This window comes from Gopherus flavomarginatus, chromosome 6, assembly GCF_025201925.1.
Source record: "Gopherus flavomarginatus isolate rGopFla2 chromosome 6, rGopFla2.mat.asm, whole genome shotgun sequence".
Classification (NCBI taxonomy): domain Eukaryota; kingdom Metazoa; phylum Chordata; order Testudines; family Testudinidae; genus Gopherus; species Gopherus flavomarginatus.
In genome coordinates this window covers 75,032,347-75,050,769 of record NC_066622.1, presented here as the reverse complement: position 1 = coordinate 75,050,769, position 18,423 = coordinate 75,032,347, and the positions used below count along the sequence as shown (strand labels likewise).

At 40.0% G+C, this 18,423-nt stretch overlaps 1 protein-coding gene across 3 annotated transcripts in view; it reads right to left on the bottom strand.

The window, feature by feature from the left end:
- Positions 1-3,528: 3,528 nt before the first annotated feature.
- The window catches only part of ADK (adenosine kinase), a 560,116-nt gene continuing 545,221 nt past the window's right edge, over positions 3,529-18,423 (bottom strand). For all 3 annotated transcript variants that reach the window (XM_050960264.1, XM_050960265.1, XM_050960266.1), the window contains exon 11: positions 3,529-4,714. In XM_050960264.1, the coding sequence (XP_050816221.1) occupies positions 4,590-4,714 (125 nt within the window). In that variant the 3' untranslated portion in view covers positions 3,529-4,589. The remainder of the gene's footprint in view (positions 4,715-18,423) is intronic.

Below are 18,423 nucleotides of genomic sequence, written 5' to 3'. Positions count from 1 at the left end.
AAGCCAGGCATGATCGATTCCCAGCCCTCTGTCTCTGATTTGAGCAGCAGCTCGGGTCAATGGCAGACTGAACTTTGGAGATGATTTGCCTAGTAAGCTATAGCACATTTCTGATTTGTAGGTGTCTAGTCTGACTTGGCTTCATTTTTAACTTTTCATTTTCTTTTTAGGGAACCAAACTGTTCAGCAGGTTTGGCAGCTGATGGCTATTAACTGTCACACTCCAATAACAAGGGATAGTTAGAACAGCATTAAATATTTGGACTGTGCAGCAGGGCTATACTTCAATCTCAGCACACAGGAATCCCAGGCTCTAATCACACTGAAAGGAAACCCACCTTACTGCTATTCAGCTCTATCTGTCCATCTCTCTTCCCATCCTGTCATTAGGCATGCAAGGCCTGTCAAGGCCATTGACACAAACAAGAGCTTTCCCTTTCTGCCAACTCTGGTGAGACCTGACAAAAATAGGACACAAAAGACTTGCTGCTTTTTAAAAGTATTTTTATTTGGTTTTCATTTTGTAATGAGCCTGGTTATTACATGTCTTAAGAGAATATTCCTCCTCCATTTCTGAACCCTGACATGCAATGATACCTTGTGCATCTAATAAGAACAGGGCCTGTGTAACATTCAATGTCATTAACACAGAATTAACTCTACTGGTGTGGTGGTTTTTAGCTACAGACTGCTGTCCACTTTGTGTGGCCTCAGGGTTAGATGTTGCAGCTTTGTTTTAAACACAGATTTTCAGCATTTTAACTTATTTTTGTTTGAATCTTTAAAAAAAGGTACTACACCAGGGGCACCCAAAGGTCTGCATTTAAAAAACAGAATTTCTGTTGGCCTCTGCAGGAAATATTTAAAAACATAAAATGAATAATGTTTGTCATAGAAGTCAGTTAGCATTCTTTTTAGATTAACAATAGTGCTCAGAGAAGCCTTGCAAGGGATTAGACGAAGAGGAAGATCCTTACGCACTAACCTCTGAGTCATTTGGTTACTGAACTGGTCACAATAGAAATAACTATCTCAAAAGGTCTTAAGTGTGAGAATTATCTCCAGGAAGTGCACAGTGAGTTAGAGAGATATAAAACAATAGGCTCATGCCTTAATACATGCAGTTAGCACTGCACATGTTCATTTTCCATTTAATCTCTGTAAAACACTCAAACAGTAGCAGTCAGTGCCCAAATTAAGATACTCTTTCCCTTTGATCTTTTGTAAAGACTAATGAATTGTATAATCTCTAACACCTCTGAAATCCTTCTGGCTAAAGGGAAGTATTCGTACCTTTCCCATGCCTGTCTCAGTTCACTACATGGGAGCTATATTTAACAACAGGCCAATCACATGATCACTGAAAAGGAACAGCACAAGAATCCATAATCCTAATGCTCATGAGTGCTGATTGCTATAAATCCTTTGCAGGATGATTTCCTTTAAATCCCCAACATGTCATTGCACTTTTAATTAACATTTCTCTGCTAAAACTGTGGCTAAGACACTCGAAATTAAACATTGTTCCCAAACTTGTCACATTTCAATAGCTTATATTTCTATTGTAATTTCCAGCTAGGATATTTGAATCTGAAGCTTTATTCTTTTCTTCCCACCTTCCCCAAAAACAAAGTGTGACAATTAACACTATTCTCTCTCTAAAAATATATGGGGCACATCACTGCTACAAGAAAAAGCAATTACAACTATAAAAGGCAAGTCAGGGAAAAGATACAATGAATGATAGTGTCAATATTATTGTACTCAAGGATGTACTACTTTATCCATTGGGGACACCAAGGTATAGAGCGGTGAAGCAACTTGCACAAGGTCACACAGTAAATCAATGGCTGAGGTGGAAAAAGGACTCAGGTAGCCTGATTCCCTGTCCTACTCTCAAACCAGTGGAGTATGTGGATTATGCTGCCTCTGAATAATGGGGTCACTGAGCTCTATGGCATAACTCCCATTAACTTCAATGGTATAAATTGAAGCCCAAAGGGTGCAGTGTTGGGTAAAATTCCCTGCTTTGGTAAAAGCCTTTCTGCAGTCAATGGGAGTTTAGGTGGGTAAGCACTGGGGCCAATGGTTAATAAGCGGTGCGTTTCAAAGGGGTACCCTCCTGACACTGTCCTGATCTGAGGACTCTGTCTTTGAATGATGGTTCATCTGGCAGAGCTGGGATTTCAGACAATTGCACGTCAGACCTTCACAAATCTTTGATGGCATATTTTTCAGGAAGCCCATTCTTACACGGAGGTGGTCAGTAGAGGACAAAATGGAGAAAAAGAATACTTATGAAGACAGGCCAGGGATGGCACCAGAACCATTATATGGACAAAAATCTTCCAGCAGAGGTAAGCAAAAAAAGAAATAGAAGCTGAAAGGAATTCTGAAGGAAATCAGCTGACTGTACCTTTGGAAGTTACTTAGCATAGCTCGGCAAGCTGTTTCTAAGTATTCGTGCATTGTCCTACGATTTCCAGATATTGAGGAACTAAGGAATGGCTAAACATACTGGGTCAGATTCTGATGCTTCTGATCATGTAGTTGGCTTTGGTCCCATTGGTTTCAAGCTAGTCTCGTTAGCCGGATTGACCCAAACAGTTGAAGTGTCAACAGCACAGGCTCTCACGGTATCTCAGTGCCAGAACTGGGAATAGAGTCTAAGACTCCAACTCCTCTGCTCTTTATACTAAAGTGAAGAAACTCATGCTATATATGAAATGTAAAATATATTCCATATTCTGTGGATCTTAATAGACCAGACCTCTTTCACCATGGAAACAGAATTGAAACCGAATGTAATTAATATGAAATGGGGAGCATATTGTAAATTCTGTTGTAAATGCACATAGCTGTATTAACAGAAATGAAGAGAGCCTGCACTCTACCCAATCCATTTCTTAAGCCTCGCTAAATCCTTTAAGGATAGATTGTGCTCATTTGGCACTGGGTCACTGGGGACGGTGGAGTCACATGATTGAAGAGGGTGCTTTGGGAAGTACTGTGCCTCCTGGAGCTCCCTGGTGTGTAGACAGAAGTGCCCTCTGTACCATTTGTTTTGAAGGTGGAGCCTGCTGTCCTCTGCACCAGCCAGCTCCTTTGGCCCATGCACAGTATCATGGTCTTGCCTCCTCCCCACTCTCTTTGGGGCGTGTAGCACCCCAGCATGTGTTAGCAGAGAGTAGTCTCTGGGCTCAGGAGAATGCAAGACTGCATCTGTTTGTGACGCCCTTTGGTGGTTCATTGAACCTTAGCTACTAACTTCTCATTTCTTCTGTGGTGAGAACACTACACAGATGAGAAAATGCACAACCACTTCCTTCCTTAATGCTGAGCATATTCCTGAGACTGAACCCGGTGTCAGCCTGGACACTTAAAGTTGCAAATAAAATCTCAAGCTCTGTCATATAATGTGGGTTGAGCACCTGCTTCCTGGCCCCTGGTTTAATAAGGTCTGTGCAGGAAGGTTGGACGCACACTGCATTACTCTCACTGTGCTCTGGGCAACAAAAGGCCAGGGAATTACTATATGACAATTTTTTATTCATCAGTATCAAATTACATAGCAAAGTAATGAAGGCAAGTGTCAGACAGTCTCTTTTGAATACCGTAATACAAATAAAATCCGGCATATTGTTTAATTATCCAAAGTAAATTACAAATTTAAAAGTGTGCGTTTAAGAGATTCCATTTGGCATATCGTGACAAGACAGCCTGCATAAATATTTCTGTACCTAATTTTCACTATGTGTTTGTATCTTAATTAAATACAGTCTTTAAAAAGCTTATACTGAGGAGACAGATATAAAATGTACAGCTAGCTCCTATCATGAGATCATGTCTCTGCCTCGAAAGCACTGAGTGCGCCTGTCTTACTGGCCATGGCCAGTCTGATAGAGGCACAGGAGTTTACAAATTAAGAGTCAGATCCTGCTCGAAAATACTACCTGATCCAAACCCACAGACATCAATGGAAAGACTCTTAATAATGGACTTAAAAATGGACTTTGGATGAGGCCTTTGAATCACTGGAAAAACATCTATTAACTTAAGCGGGAGCAGGACTGAGCCCTCCAGGCAAGATCTTGCATATTGGGCCTGATTCTCTCCAAACTTACACTACTTTTAACACTAAACAATCACAATTGATTTAGGAAGAGTTATTATTGATTTACGCCATTGTGAGATGAATGTCAGGCCTGCTGATTTTGCACATGAATAAGATGAGCAGGATTTGGCTATGGTGAAACACAAACTAGAGGTTTCTGTAGAAGTGTTTTAACAGAGTTAATCAGCTGTGCCATCTACATGAAACTTCTCTTATAACCTGTATAAATAATACAACTGTTCCACGTTGATGAGAGAATAAGCTTCACATAGCACTGTAATCCCTAAATTAAGACTAGTGAGACATTATGGTGGTATGAATAGGAAAATACCATAGCACTGTATGTTTTGTATAGCATAAAGTGAACAGAAGTACAGAAGCCTTGATGCAGGTAATTGGGAGGGTGAGGAAGGGGAAGTAGGAAATATTTAGGCAGCAATCCCATAAACATAAGAATTTCTCTTGATCATTGGTATCAGTGGAAGTCAGGCTTTTCTGGGAAAGTACAACCAGAACGCTTGATGATCACGCTGGCAGTATAATGTCCGGCTCGGATGCACTCTGTCAGCGGCCGGTCATAGACAAGCTGAGAGAGAAAGCCTACAGAACAAAGGGAGAGAGAGAGTGAAGAAAAGAGTTAGATTTTGAGTATATCATATAGTCTCCAATTTGACAAAGTATTTAACATATGCCTAATTCTAAGCATATTAATAATCCCACTGAAATTAAATTTAAACTCAGGCCCATGTTTAAGTAACTTGCTGAACTGGGGCCTTACTGATTTTATTTAAAGCTTCCACCTGGTGACTTCAAGTAAAAACTATCAAGGTTGTTTTTTTTTTATTAGTGCCTTCAAACAAAAAGGATCCCACTCACAACACTCTTTCAGAGGGAGCTGCTGGTACCTCTAATCCCATTTCAAAAAGTAGAAGCAACTCTTCATGTTGGAGAGAGTTTCTGCTTTTCATACCGGCTACATTTACAGGCCCATCAACTTACCTCTGGACATTGTGTTCCTTTTAAGAAAGCAAACTGCTTAAGAACATAAATGTTAACTTGATTCATAGATGTAACTGTCCAAAGCAAAATCAAATGAGAAATTTTAAATTGATTAGAAAATTCAGACGGCAACTGTTGTTCCCTACTCATTAGGGAAAGAGAAATCAAGATCTTAAAAACTGGGTGCCTTAAATTGAACTCCGAAGTCTGAATTTAGGCATCTAAATAAGTGGCCCCATTTTCCAGAATGTTGATCAGTCAGCACTTTTGAAAAATCAGGGCACTTATCTAGCTACCAATGGCTACCAACTACCATAACCACTGCCTACAAAACCTGAAAGCAATAGGAGTTCAGCACTTTTGAAAATCAGGTCCACCTGTTGAAGTGCCTCTCTGTGGACTCAAAAGCCTAATTTTAATCTCTTTTGCTGGGGGTTTTCAAAGGAACCCAAAAGAGCGAGGTGCCAGTGGGAGTTAGGTGGTTAACAGGTTGACAACACTTACTGCAGATAGGAAAGAAAATACATTTGAAAACTAGAATTCAACAGGGCTTGAAATGGGAAGAAATAAATTTAATAATTAATCAGAACCAACCCCAAAATATTTGGTAAACATTTTCTACTCTTACCAAGTACATTTTAACCTTTTTTTTAAAAGCATCTCAGACGTCACAGGTTGGGTTCTCCCTTTCCCATTCAACACAGGAGCAAAACCACCCTCAGCCAGTCAAGTCCAGAATTAAGGAAAGCCCAAACAGATTCTGTAAGGCTTTCACCCATCCCTTTATTCTTGACCTCCATTTTCAGCCTTTAAAGTCCCCATGTCACGTTCAGGCTGCCTCTATGTTTTGACAGTGCAAGATTAGTCTCAAATCACATCTCATAAAAGTAGCTCAAATCTACCACCTATTGACTTATCAGAAATTCTGGTTCAAAGAGAATGACACATTCCACTAGTTCTCTTTTGACAGAACCCTATATGTTTTCTGTATTCAGCTTGGTTACTATTAAAATAAACTACCTACATTTTATTGCAATACTCTAAAGCCCTAAAGGAAGATTATTTTCATTTAACCTGTATTCCACCTTTAAATATTTACTCCTCATGGGATGTTCAACCCTATTTTAGAACACAATAAAAACATTCTATCTTGTGTAATAATGCCTGTTAGTAATTTAGAGATCAATCTATAATACAAAAATCACATAAAACGTGAAACACAAAAATCTCAAGAACCGTGGACAATACCAATGAGCCAAAAAGACCTCTGTCAATGACTACGTTGGTTCTAACCTCTCCCCGTCATAACCAACAGTGAAAAAAAGGCTTAACTGATCCTCAATGTCATCTCTAAATTCCACTGACATGGAGAAAAGCAGGGCTTTTTATATAAAAGCCACAGGTTCAATTAGTCAAATACCACCGATTTTCCAACGGAATGCGTGAGATGCTGGAAAGGAGGTGTTTTGGTTGACAGCTTGACAACCATGAAAGATTCTAGATGTGTTTTAAAATCAGTAATTTTCCAGGGAAACCTGAGCCATAAGTTAGCTACTGTTTCACAGATATGACTTCACTGACAAACTCTTGAGGCCATAAACATAAGTGAAAGTCAGAAGTCTTCAGTACATAAGGACGAGAGCCTTAACAAGTGAAGAGGAATTGTGCCATGAGCACTGTCAGTCATGGCAGTCTGGTGGCAGGAGGGTCCATCCAACAACCAGGTTTGGATAATAGTTCTGAAATTCAAAAAACATGTCCGCTAGAAATCAGATGGTTTCTGAATAACGCGATGAAAACAGTCAGCTCTCCATTAAATTGGCGTGTATTCTTAGTGGAACCCTTCCTGGATACACAGAGAATGTCAGTCACTACATCAGAATTGCCTGGGAGGCATGAGCTTGCCAGTGAGTTTCTGGGTGGTTAAAACTTGAGTGCTGGTATGGCCATATGTAAAATTAGGCAATTAAGAATGTCCATTTCTAAATCAGTAAGTCTAAGAGATGTATTCTGCAGGCCTCGAAAAACACATACAACTCTCAGCTCTGCAAAGAGCATGAGTCCAGAAAGGGCTTTATATAAAGAAGAAAATCATGCTCTTTGTTGCTGGTCAATACTCTGAATATTTATGAAAATAAGGAAATCAAGGTATGTGAAGAATCTTAAGAAATTAAATGATATTTAATACAAACTACCTTTAGGGCCTGACTGCCTTTCAGCTTACCACGGTTTTAAACCAGTGTATTTCCACTGACTCCAATGGAGCTACTCCTGATTCACATTGAAGTAAGTGAGAGCAGACTCAAGGTCCTAGTTCAGCTGCTACTTGTGTAACGCATAGAATCTCCAGTGGAAAGTTTGCCCCAGATCAATATCTAATCTCAAAAGTTTCTTTTAAAAATTATTTATTTTTTACAGGATTTACAAAGGAGACTGTAGCGGCATCAGAAGTAATATCGCATCAAGTAATAATGCAAACACATAAATCACAAGCATATAAGTATAGCACATACTAAACCTAGGCAGTTAGCAAAGTAGACCCTAGGGAAACACCAGAAAGCACTCTCGGTTTAGTAGAAAAACAAAGAACTCAGTCAGGCAGACTGCTTTAGCTGCAGAGTGGCCTTTTAAGAATGCTCAATAAAAGGCAATCAAATTCAAATATAATTCTGGGCTTGGGTTCTCCAGAATGTGAAACATTCTGTACTGCAAATACTGTGGGACCCATCCAGTGCTTCAGAAAAAAAAGTGCAAGAACGTACTTCAGTATGTGATAGTACTGGAACACCACTAGTTCCCCCCAAAGTGCCAGCACGGGGGGCATTTCAGCATGACTCCAGCCTTGGCCCGTATCCTCAGCCTCACTCCATCCCCTATGTATTGACTATGTGTCACTTGCTCTTACTCCCACATGGGCATAATGGGCATGGTTATCCTTCTGTGAAGCCGGGTCATGGGACTGGCCTCTAAGGCGCTAGCCGCTATTCTAACTTATGCTGGGGCAGAGCCGGTTTCTTGGCTGCCCTCACCATCAGTGCAGTGCAAAGGTGGCACAACTCCTTAATCAAGAGAAGCTCAGCTAGACCTGAGAATCTGGCCTTGTATATTCTATCAAATCTTAGGGAATATAATGCAGCTTTGTCTAAATATTGTTTAGACTTATTTTCTAATTGTAGATGATAGGTGCAGGAAGTAGGGATGTGGAGGGTGCTGTAGCACCCCCAGGTTTTATGGGAGGCCACCGGTCCTGCGCCTAGGGCTTACTTCCCGGCTCGGGTCCCGGGGGCTGGCCCCACTCCTCAGCCACTTGCTTTGTGCCCGGGACCCTGCTCCCGGCCCTCCGCCCAGGACTCCACTTCCTGGCTACCGACCCCAGCCACTGGCCCAGTGCTTGGGGCCCCACACCCAGCCCCACCTCCCGCTCACATGCCTCCACTCCCAGGGCCCCGCATGTGGGGTCTCGGCTGCCGACCCCTGCACGGGGCTCTGCTTCTGGCCCCACACCCGCCCCCAGCTGTGGCCACAGCCCCGGCCCCCCTTACTTCTGTCTGGGTCTCTCCCATTGGAGACACAGTCCTGCTCTCAGCCTTAGCTTTGGGGGGTGAGGGGGAGGAGGCGCGGACAGGAGTAAGAGGGCTGGCTTTCAGCACCCCCTGTACTAAAAATGTTCCAGTGCCATTGTGCAGATGATGTTGCCAGTAGCATTTTTCCAGAGTCCGAACACATGGATACATAGCACGCTTTAATACAAACCTCTGGTGAACAGCGTGTTGGGGGAACAACCAGAGTCAAGGCCCCCACTCATTGCCTGCCCCTGCTCTACCACCTCTTTTTGTGTGTGTGGAGGAGGTGGGAATAGCAGATCCATGGTGATTGCTCTGCCCCCCATACTATAACCAGTGATCTGGGTAGCTCGTACAAGGGAGTAAGAGGTGCCTTTTTCCCTGTACCACTCCTCCCCCCACCACACCCACACAGACAAATTGAACAAGTAACAATCTTGCCCTAGTTCATTACAACAACTCAGTTGGAATTGTGTCCAATAAAATGGTGTTTGAAAAACCAAATTTTGTACCTTACAAGGTATAAACCAAACCAAAGACATGTACAAATTCTCAGCCAATGGAAATGGTTATGGGAAAACATCAACAGCTATTATCGGCCCAATTTTATTTCCTAAAGAGAATTGCAGGGCTTCTATCTACCCAGGAGCTAAAATGCAGGTTGGCTCTGAAAAGTGTCTCTGGTATCACTGAGTACTATCTTTATGGTCTCCCAATGATTTCCATGCTGTCTGTACTCAGTTTTATGAGTTTTTCTAACTTCCAGCCCTGCAGACTCAACATGGGATATGAAAGTCAAGTTGGTTTCTTTCCTCATGGCACATTGTCATCAGACAAAGCTTCTGCAGGTCAAATTAGGCCCTCAATGAAACTAGCATAATATTATTATCTACCATTTATGCCGTCAGTGACACCTGTGACATCATCCTCCCAACTGCCATCAAATGGTTTTGCATGGGTGTAACTGACTGGAACCTAGAAAACCATACCCTTGATCACAAGCAGGAATAAAATCCAGTCCACTCCGTCACAGCTTTATTAATACAACTCTGAAAAGACTGAGGGAGTAGGAACTGTTTTCACTTAGTTACTTTTGAGAGCAGAACTGAACTTCAGCATCATTAAAGGAAAACTGCATTCATTTTACTGTGGTCAGCTATACAGAAGTTCCAAACCCACAGTGTTTGGAGCAATTGTCACTATAATCAATGCATTTTAAAAAGGTTTTGTTCCAAAATTACCACTGATATCTCTGAATGAGAGGCTAGTGCTAGTGCAATGACATCAGCAATAGCTGAGATTTTAAAACAGTTTTGCTCTGCTTTAGTAATGGTTTAACAACACTTAAAACCAGCTAATATTGAAAGCCAAACATTTCATTACAAATCGTAAACTTGACAATTAATTTTAATGACTGTTCATTACTACAGTTGGCTGGAAACTGGCTTAAAGTCTTCGACAGGGAGCTCCTGGGCTGCCATTCTTATAAGAACACTTCTTTTTTTTTTAAAGATGGGTTCCCCCACCAGTATGTCACATTTATTGCTCCTTGCACTGTGCAAACTTTAATAAAATGCCCAAAGCAAAGTGAATTTTGTCCTTTAAATAAAAAAAGGTAGACAGAAAAAGCAGTTATCAAATGTGTCAACGGGAAGACTAACAAACCCTAAGCCAGAGCAACATGATCCTTAAAAAAAAGGTCTGCATCCTGATCCTCCCAGACATTTCCTCATCTCCAAATTACTCGAAAATACAAATCTATTCTTATATGATTTCACTAGCCATTCAGGCCAGCAATGGCAAAAACAATTAGGGAGGATGTCGTTTTAAGGAAGTAGTACTTTAGCATCAAACCATATACAATCTTTTAGCTAACACTGCTGCATTTTTCTTTAAGTCTTTTAGTGCTACTGGTGTGGGATAATGTTATGGCAACACAAATCTAGTCAACTGTGATCAGGTGGTTAGCAAAGCTGGTGCCAAGAAATCAGCCAGCCAACCTAGATTCTGTAAAAGACATTGGCATCAGATGTTTCTGCAACATAGTCGCTGAACAACTGTACTTAGACATGCTGTGGTTCTCCTCCTTTTTTATTTCTGTGGCAGATGGTGGATATTACAGCCAAGAATTGGGGTAGGCCAGAAGCTCTGCCCATCTATCAAACTGATGGTCGGCTATTCTAAATAGAAACATTTTGATTAATGGTATCATCTATGGGTTAAAGTATGGGTTTAAAGTTAACTTTTATGCCTAAAAGAAAGCTGTAGGTATAAGGCAGTAATACAAGAAACCTACAGGCACAAACCTGTAAGATACTAGCTTAAGCATTTAGTAGAAGGAAATTAGGCCTATAAACCTTAGCCTAAGTAAACTGACCAACGGTGACCCTAAGTCATAAGATATTATTTTGCAATAAACAGTTCTACTGAAAGTCTGTATCGAATGCTGACAGGTAACTGCAAAAAGTCAGTTGATACCAGTTTTGATATTTTAGGATAGGAAAATTAGCAAATGCTTAACTGCAGGATTGCTACAGTAACCAATGGATGTATAAGTTTAAGGTAATTAATATACTAACGTACAGAATAAGGATACCCCAACAATATGACGGTGAGGAAGTTAGTTATGGGCAAAGGAGCTCAAATGCTCGCATGAATATTCATCGCAGCCGTCAGATACTACAATAGGGCTAACCGTGGCTTAGACCAGCAAAACCTCGATCACCAGTCTTTTGGCATGCCACAGATGGGTTAGGACCTCATGAACCAGGTTAGGACCTCGTGGGCCACCACCTGTCTCCTGGCCCTAGGTCTCCACAAGAATTGTGAGAGGATGCGTATGACATGATGCTGAATATACAGTTACTATTGGATTACTGTTACATTCTTGTTTGGCTTGGAACTTGTGTGTGTTTTCTAATTGTGTTAATAAAACTATTTCAAATTCAAAAGCTTTCTCCTAAGTGTGTGTGTTGCAGTTGCATTGGGGTTTCCAGTTTAACCCTAACTCTAATAACTCTGGGTCTAATCTTGGAACTGAAACCTGTCAAACCTCAGAGTGTTAATCTGAGGGAATCAATTGGGAATTCTTAAACAATCAATGCACAATCATTAGCTCAGGCAACACAGGTGGAATTTTAGCAGTGCAGTTTGGCACATTGTTACAATGCGTAAGACAAACTAGTGCTATGCTAATTACAAGTGAAAGAAAAAAAGTTACTCATCCCTCTCAATAAAATCATTTGTTTAAAACGTGGATCTAACAAGTGACAACCTTGAATTCTCACTGTAGCTGAAAAGCACATTAGAAGGGCCTTTCTGATTCTACCACTAGAGGAAAGTTTTAATAAAAAACTAATTAAACTACAAAAATCCCAAGTGGTTAACGATTTTAGGGGCTAAATTTCTAGCAATTCTAATTATCCTCTCGTGGCTTTACTTAGTGTTTCACAACCATGACAGATGACAATGAAAAAATGCAGTTAAATTCATCCACCCTGACACCATGCTAAGCACTAGCTTCTCCCTCTCCAAGTAAAATCAATACCACGTTTGAGTAAACATGTTTACAGCTTTATTAGGCTGTCTTGCTTGTTCTGTAACAGCTACTTGAAGCCCTGGTAACAAATCGACTCAACTCAGTTAAACCTAGAGAGCTGGTAAGAGGCCCATCAATAAGGTTGTTATAAAAATAAACTGCAGGAGATCAGAAAGCTGGAACAAACAGCCTGGTAAATGTCAATATTTTTACTTCCACAGAATGACAAAACCATGAGATCATGAATAAAAGGTTTGGGAAGTCTATTTTCACTGTGTTTACAGAATGTTTCACGTGCTAAATGGTGAATACTTTTCACTGACTATATAAAAAACCTTGTTACAAAGCTTATTTTCTAATGACCAGCACGAAAGCTGAAACAAGTATGCATTCAAGAGTAGCAGTGCTGTTATTGCTATCTCCATTCCTCTTGTTTCCTTTATAGTGCACTCAATTTCTTTAAGGATCACCCAGTTGTGTGTGTATTTTCCTCAGCCTGAGGCCTGGTCTACATTGGGGGTGTGTGTGTGTGTGAGGGGGAAATCTAAGATACGCAACTTCAGCTACAAGGATAGCATAGCTGAAATTGACGGATCTTAGATCAACTTACCTCCCGTCCTCACGGCGCGGGATCAACGGCCGCAGCTCCCCCATCGACTCTGCTTCCGCCTCTCACACTGATAGAGTTCTAGAGTCAACGGTGAGCACGTTCAGGGAATGATTTATCGTGTCTAGACGAGATGTGATAAATCGATCCCCGATAGATTGATCACTACCCGCCAATCCGCCAAGTAGTGTGGACGTACCCTGAGTTTATACAATCATTTATGGATGGACACTCACACAAACAATGCAACTTTGCATTGACTAGATGAATGTGGGTAAGCGATGGGGGTGGTTTCACACTGCTACAGTAGTCATTTCCTGCTGAAATGAAGGTGCTGAGTGCAGCTGTGCTCTCGAGCAAAAAGAACTCAAAAAAACTATAAAAGAATACCTGTAAAACAAGTCTACAAGAGCAAAGGACAAAATAAACCCCACATCATCTCTGTTATCTCAGCAATGAATCAGTTAATGTTTGCAAAGTATTTTTTTATTGCAAAGCATGTTTGTACTATTAATATCGTCAGTAAGTTTACTGCGCAGTTCACTAATGCTGGTGGCATGAGGCATAATCATACTTCTCAGCACCAGCCAGGATGCTTGTGCCCTACAGGGATTTTAGTGTTGCCACATCATCTCCCACCTTGATGCTTGTGCTGTGGGCTGGCAAGTGTAAACTGCAGCTGGAACTCTACAGGAGCTCCGCTGCTGAAGGTTGTTCAAAGGAAGCACATACGGCCTCAGTCAAAGCCCAGTGAAGTCAATGGGAGTCCTTTCATTAACTTCAAGGTGCTTTGCATGAGCCCCTGAATCAGTTCATACCTTGGCTGCCCTGAACACGGCTAGTGATTACCACCCACCTTTGTGATTAGCAATAGCCCCATCTGAAACCCAGGGTAGAAAAGAGGATGCAGCATTTTCTACTGACACAGCCTCCTCTCCTGGTAAAGTTTCCATAATCAGAGGACTTTGCTAGGGTCTATGCCTTTTTATGCCAGTGTACAGACCCAATAGTGAATCTGGCCACTTAGGGTATATCTACACTGCGTTTTAAAACCATGGTAGCAAATCTCAGAGCCTCCATCTTGAGACCTGGGCTCACGCTACAGTACTAAGCACAGCTATGTAAATGTACAGGTTTGGGCTGGAGCTTGGACTTTGAAACAATCCCCCTGCCTGGGTTTTGCAGCCCTACAATTTGCAATGTACAAAAACCAGATGAACCTAAAATCTCCTCTAAGAAATGTGTGATGGAAGGATATTGATAGGTCCTAAATAGTGATTGTCCCATCAAACTTTTCTTTCATTTTCTACCTAATGAACTGGAAGAAGTTCACATTTGGATCTGGCCCTGCTTAACCAGGATAAGGGAAAACAATTTGAAGGAAATGTATTTCACAGTCTCCAGGCTCCCAAAAGGTAATCTGAGCATTGCATCAGTTAAATTAAAACTTGGATACTTTCATCCGGCTATCTGGAAAAAAATGATCTCCAAGCTGATATTTCTCTGACTTTTTCTTAGCACACAAGTGAATTTCTGGGAACTTGGATAAAATTCTCTTTCACCATTTCTGAGATATCAGAATGAAGACAAGTGGATTTTTAACAGTTCAGAAATTTTTCAGATGCTATTTATCTGCTTCAATAACCCAAATGTGGCACCTGGGTCCAGATACCATGGCAATGGGCATGCTATAAAAATAATGACTAGAAGAGAATTTGATTCATTTCATGTAAAAAAGATAAAGTTATAAACATTACAAAATAGAAGCAAAATGCTACTTTCTGTTCAGTTTTTAAACACTCTTTGGAAGGTGGGGGGAATGATGCTCCTGTCATCTGCTTGAGGAAATTAAATGCAAAGAGGTTGAATGCATGTAACATTATGGTTGAGATTTCACATGCACAAAAGCCAGGAAATTCAAAGTTATAGTTCCCACAGCAACCATAAGTCAGCCACACTGCAGTTTGCAAATACATTGCCAGGCATTAAAGGATGCAGAGTGTAACAAAATAAAACCTTTGTGCAAGAGGGATGACTTTTGTGGGCTGAAATTCTTTACCACAGCACTATATAAATAGAGCTGCTATGCAATGAATTCAAAAGGGTCATATTTAATGTCTTTCTTTTTTTAATAACTACTACTATGCTAAATTGACATGGCTAAGAAAAAGCCTTCTGTCAATTACTAAGAAGTGTCAATGACAGTAGTGTTATTAAATACAGTAGGAAAGCAAGATAAGGCAACTTCTCAACTGGACACAGTATTTTTTACTCTTTGTGGCCCTGATCCTGCAAACACTTTTGCATATGCTTAACTTTGATATTGTGAGTAGCTCTACTGATTTCAATGACACTACCCACAGTAGTAAAGCTAAGCATGTGCATACAAATATTTGCAGAATCGGTGCCCACATGCTTAAATATTGTATAGTGACATGTGCATCTCTGGGTGAAATCCTAGTTCCAATGAAGCGAATGGGAGTTTTTCTATCAACTTCATTTGTGCCAGGATTTCACTTTCCACCCGTGAAGTGGGTGCATTTCAATGCTGGGGGAGGTGATATACACTATATAAAATTATAGTAGTCAGAATACCTCATAGATCATGCAGTGAATCCTTAGTGCTAGGGCAGGATACAGGTCCCATTAGAGGGCTCATCAGATATGAGATAGCTAATATATTTCAAGTATTTTATACTTCAATATGTTTTATATTTTATGCTAATATAATATCAACTTAATCTTACGCATCACCTCTCAGGGGACTATATCCTGCCATGTTTCCCAGAGGAATCTGCTCGATGATCTAGTTTGACTAGCGCCTGTTTTTCTACTCAGAATACATTAAAACAGTACAAAAATATTACCAATATTCTGAGTGAGAGATTGTAACACATTAAAATCACTTCTCTAACCTTCCATACTACATTTTCTTCATCATTACATGATTTTCTAATGGATGCCACATTAACATAAAATAGAATGTTACACTGGCAGTAGGTGAGACAAAATATTTTTAAACAGAGATGATTCGCTTTCAGACTTTAAGTCACATTGTGTCCCAGAACTAACAGAGCAAAAACTGGAACTTTATAATTTGTTATGAAAATCTACTTCTAATGCAAAATATTTTTAAACATACGTAACACATATTCAGTTTTCGTTTCCCATCAAGTCTGGCGAGAAAGTCATTAAGAAAAATGACCGTCCTTTAAAGCCCAATTCTGCAAGGTAGTGAGAGTTCTACAATGCTGTTGATATCAATGAGAACTGACAGTGCTCAGCACCTTGACAGATCAGGCCCTAATTCTGCCAAACCAAGTACCATGGGACATGTTATTCCATACACACATCCCTTTTAATGCATTAAAAAATTAAATGCTACTTTCAAAATGAGAACAGATGAACTAGCATTTAGTTTATCTTGCACTTATTTCTTTACGTTGTTTTCTAAAACATATGTGTTTTGTGTAATTGGAAATTAAAAATTGTAACTTACTGTATTTTAATAAGATGAAATACAGACAAGACAGTAAAACCAAAGAGTTGAATACGTGGATCCCAGTGGAAAGGTGGTAAGTAAGAAAAACAGATAGGATTGTATTGAAATTGCATTTGGAGAATAGTTCGTGGCCGTGTACATATACCAATAATGTATTACATTCAAAGAAAGCTTTCATGATTGCAAATGTCTGATTAGTTTTCATTATAATTAATATTTAGCAATTTGTACAGTCTGAAACAGTGAGGTAAATAGAAAAAGGAAATATTCAGTGTTTTTTCTGAGTGACGTGTTTATTTTTATATTATGATTTTTTTCAAGGTGGTGGCAGTTCAAACAGTATGGCAAATTTCTAAATTGTGCCAATTCCAATGTGGGAAGTGCATACTGGTGGCCGACTACAACATTTATCAGAATAATAGTGCACCTCCAGCAGTGACAGAGAAAAATCTACTATGAAGGCATAATCAGACAATATTCTAGTTTATGGAAGGTCAGTTATAGAGACAGAGGGGGCATCCAATAGCCTCGTTTTAGATGTGGCATTTATCTTTGTGAGTTAAGGATGACATCAGAACACACGAGCAGTGTAGTAATGAACATGTTGAGAGTTGTGACAAGTCATCCCCTAGGATGTGAAGACTGATGTCCTATCTACAGCTGAGCTATTATACTGGTTTGTGCTGTTTATACAACAGCAGCGTGAAAGATGTGGAAAATGGGTTGTCAGTCAAAATGCTTATAATATTAAAAGGGTATTTTTATTTCAACACTTTATAAATCATCTACTATGACTTCAGCAACAGGATTGTTCAGAGGCAATTAGCCGCCCATGTTGTATAAATGAAGACAACATGAGCACTGATTTCTGTTATAACATTTATCTTCACTTGGAAAGAAAGACAGAATAACGCACAAGTAGTGTCCCTTCACCTCTTTCCTCATGAAGATACATTTTATAACAGAAATAAGCCATTGCATGTTACACATCAATATATATTTAATTGCTATCTCAACAATCATACTGCCAGCTGGCAAATAAAGTTGTATCTTAGGGCTATGGTATCATCAGAGGGCTGTATTTCATGGCTGTGACATTATATCCATGAAATGTGTCTTTTTAAAATGTGACTGAAAAAACCGTGACCACTTTCCATGGTATTTTAACCAATTAAAATAGCTATATATAGAACTAAATACCACTGGTATAGTGAGTAAGTGGTCTCTGATGTCACAGTTTTGCCACTCAACAATGAATTGATTCTAGTTTCTGAAACTTTGATTTCAAGACATCTAGAATTTTTTTTCTTGTATGTCTGTCTACGTTGCTGTGAGGTTCTTACCGAAACGAACACATAAGAAGCAAAAGGATATGTTGTGCTCGCTACAATTTTAGTAAAAACATGGTTTTTGTTTATAACATTGTAATATCATACAAATATAGTAAGTACAGGAACTTTTGAATAAGGCCACAAACTCATTCATCTCAGAGTGTTAATATCACAAAGCACTGAAACTACTGTTTGTTGACCATGCCAAAAGAACTTTCTGATGTATAATCTCACAGCTATCCTGCGCAGCACTCTCTAGTTATATCTACAGTACATAAGTATATGCACACACACAAAATGCCATCACTTAAAAAGCAGGAAGGACGTGTGGGTCTCTTCAAGATGATACACATTCATGCAGCATATCAAAATTACTTTGGGAGGAGGGAATTTCCATGGCTGCTTGTGAAAGTTTCACTTTTGGTTCAGTTAGTTTCTAAGCCATCCTAAGAGCTCACAGAAAATGGTGGGGGCTGGGATTTTCAAAAGAGCTTAAAGGACTTAGGTGCCCATCTTCCATTGACTTTCAATAAGATTTGCACACCTAACGTCCTTAAACTCCTTTGAAAACCCTGCTGCAAGCCAAAACAATTTTTCAAGCTTCTTGGATTCTCCGTGCAGGAGGGATTGCCCAGAGTCATGGACAATAAAGGGGAAGGAATGCAGATTGGGATAAGTAAAGAGCTCATCAGAGATTTTCTGACTAATTTGAATGAATTCTAAATGATGAATGAATAGCCTGATGCTATTCACCCCAGAGTGCTGAAGG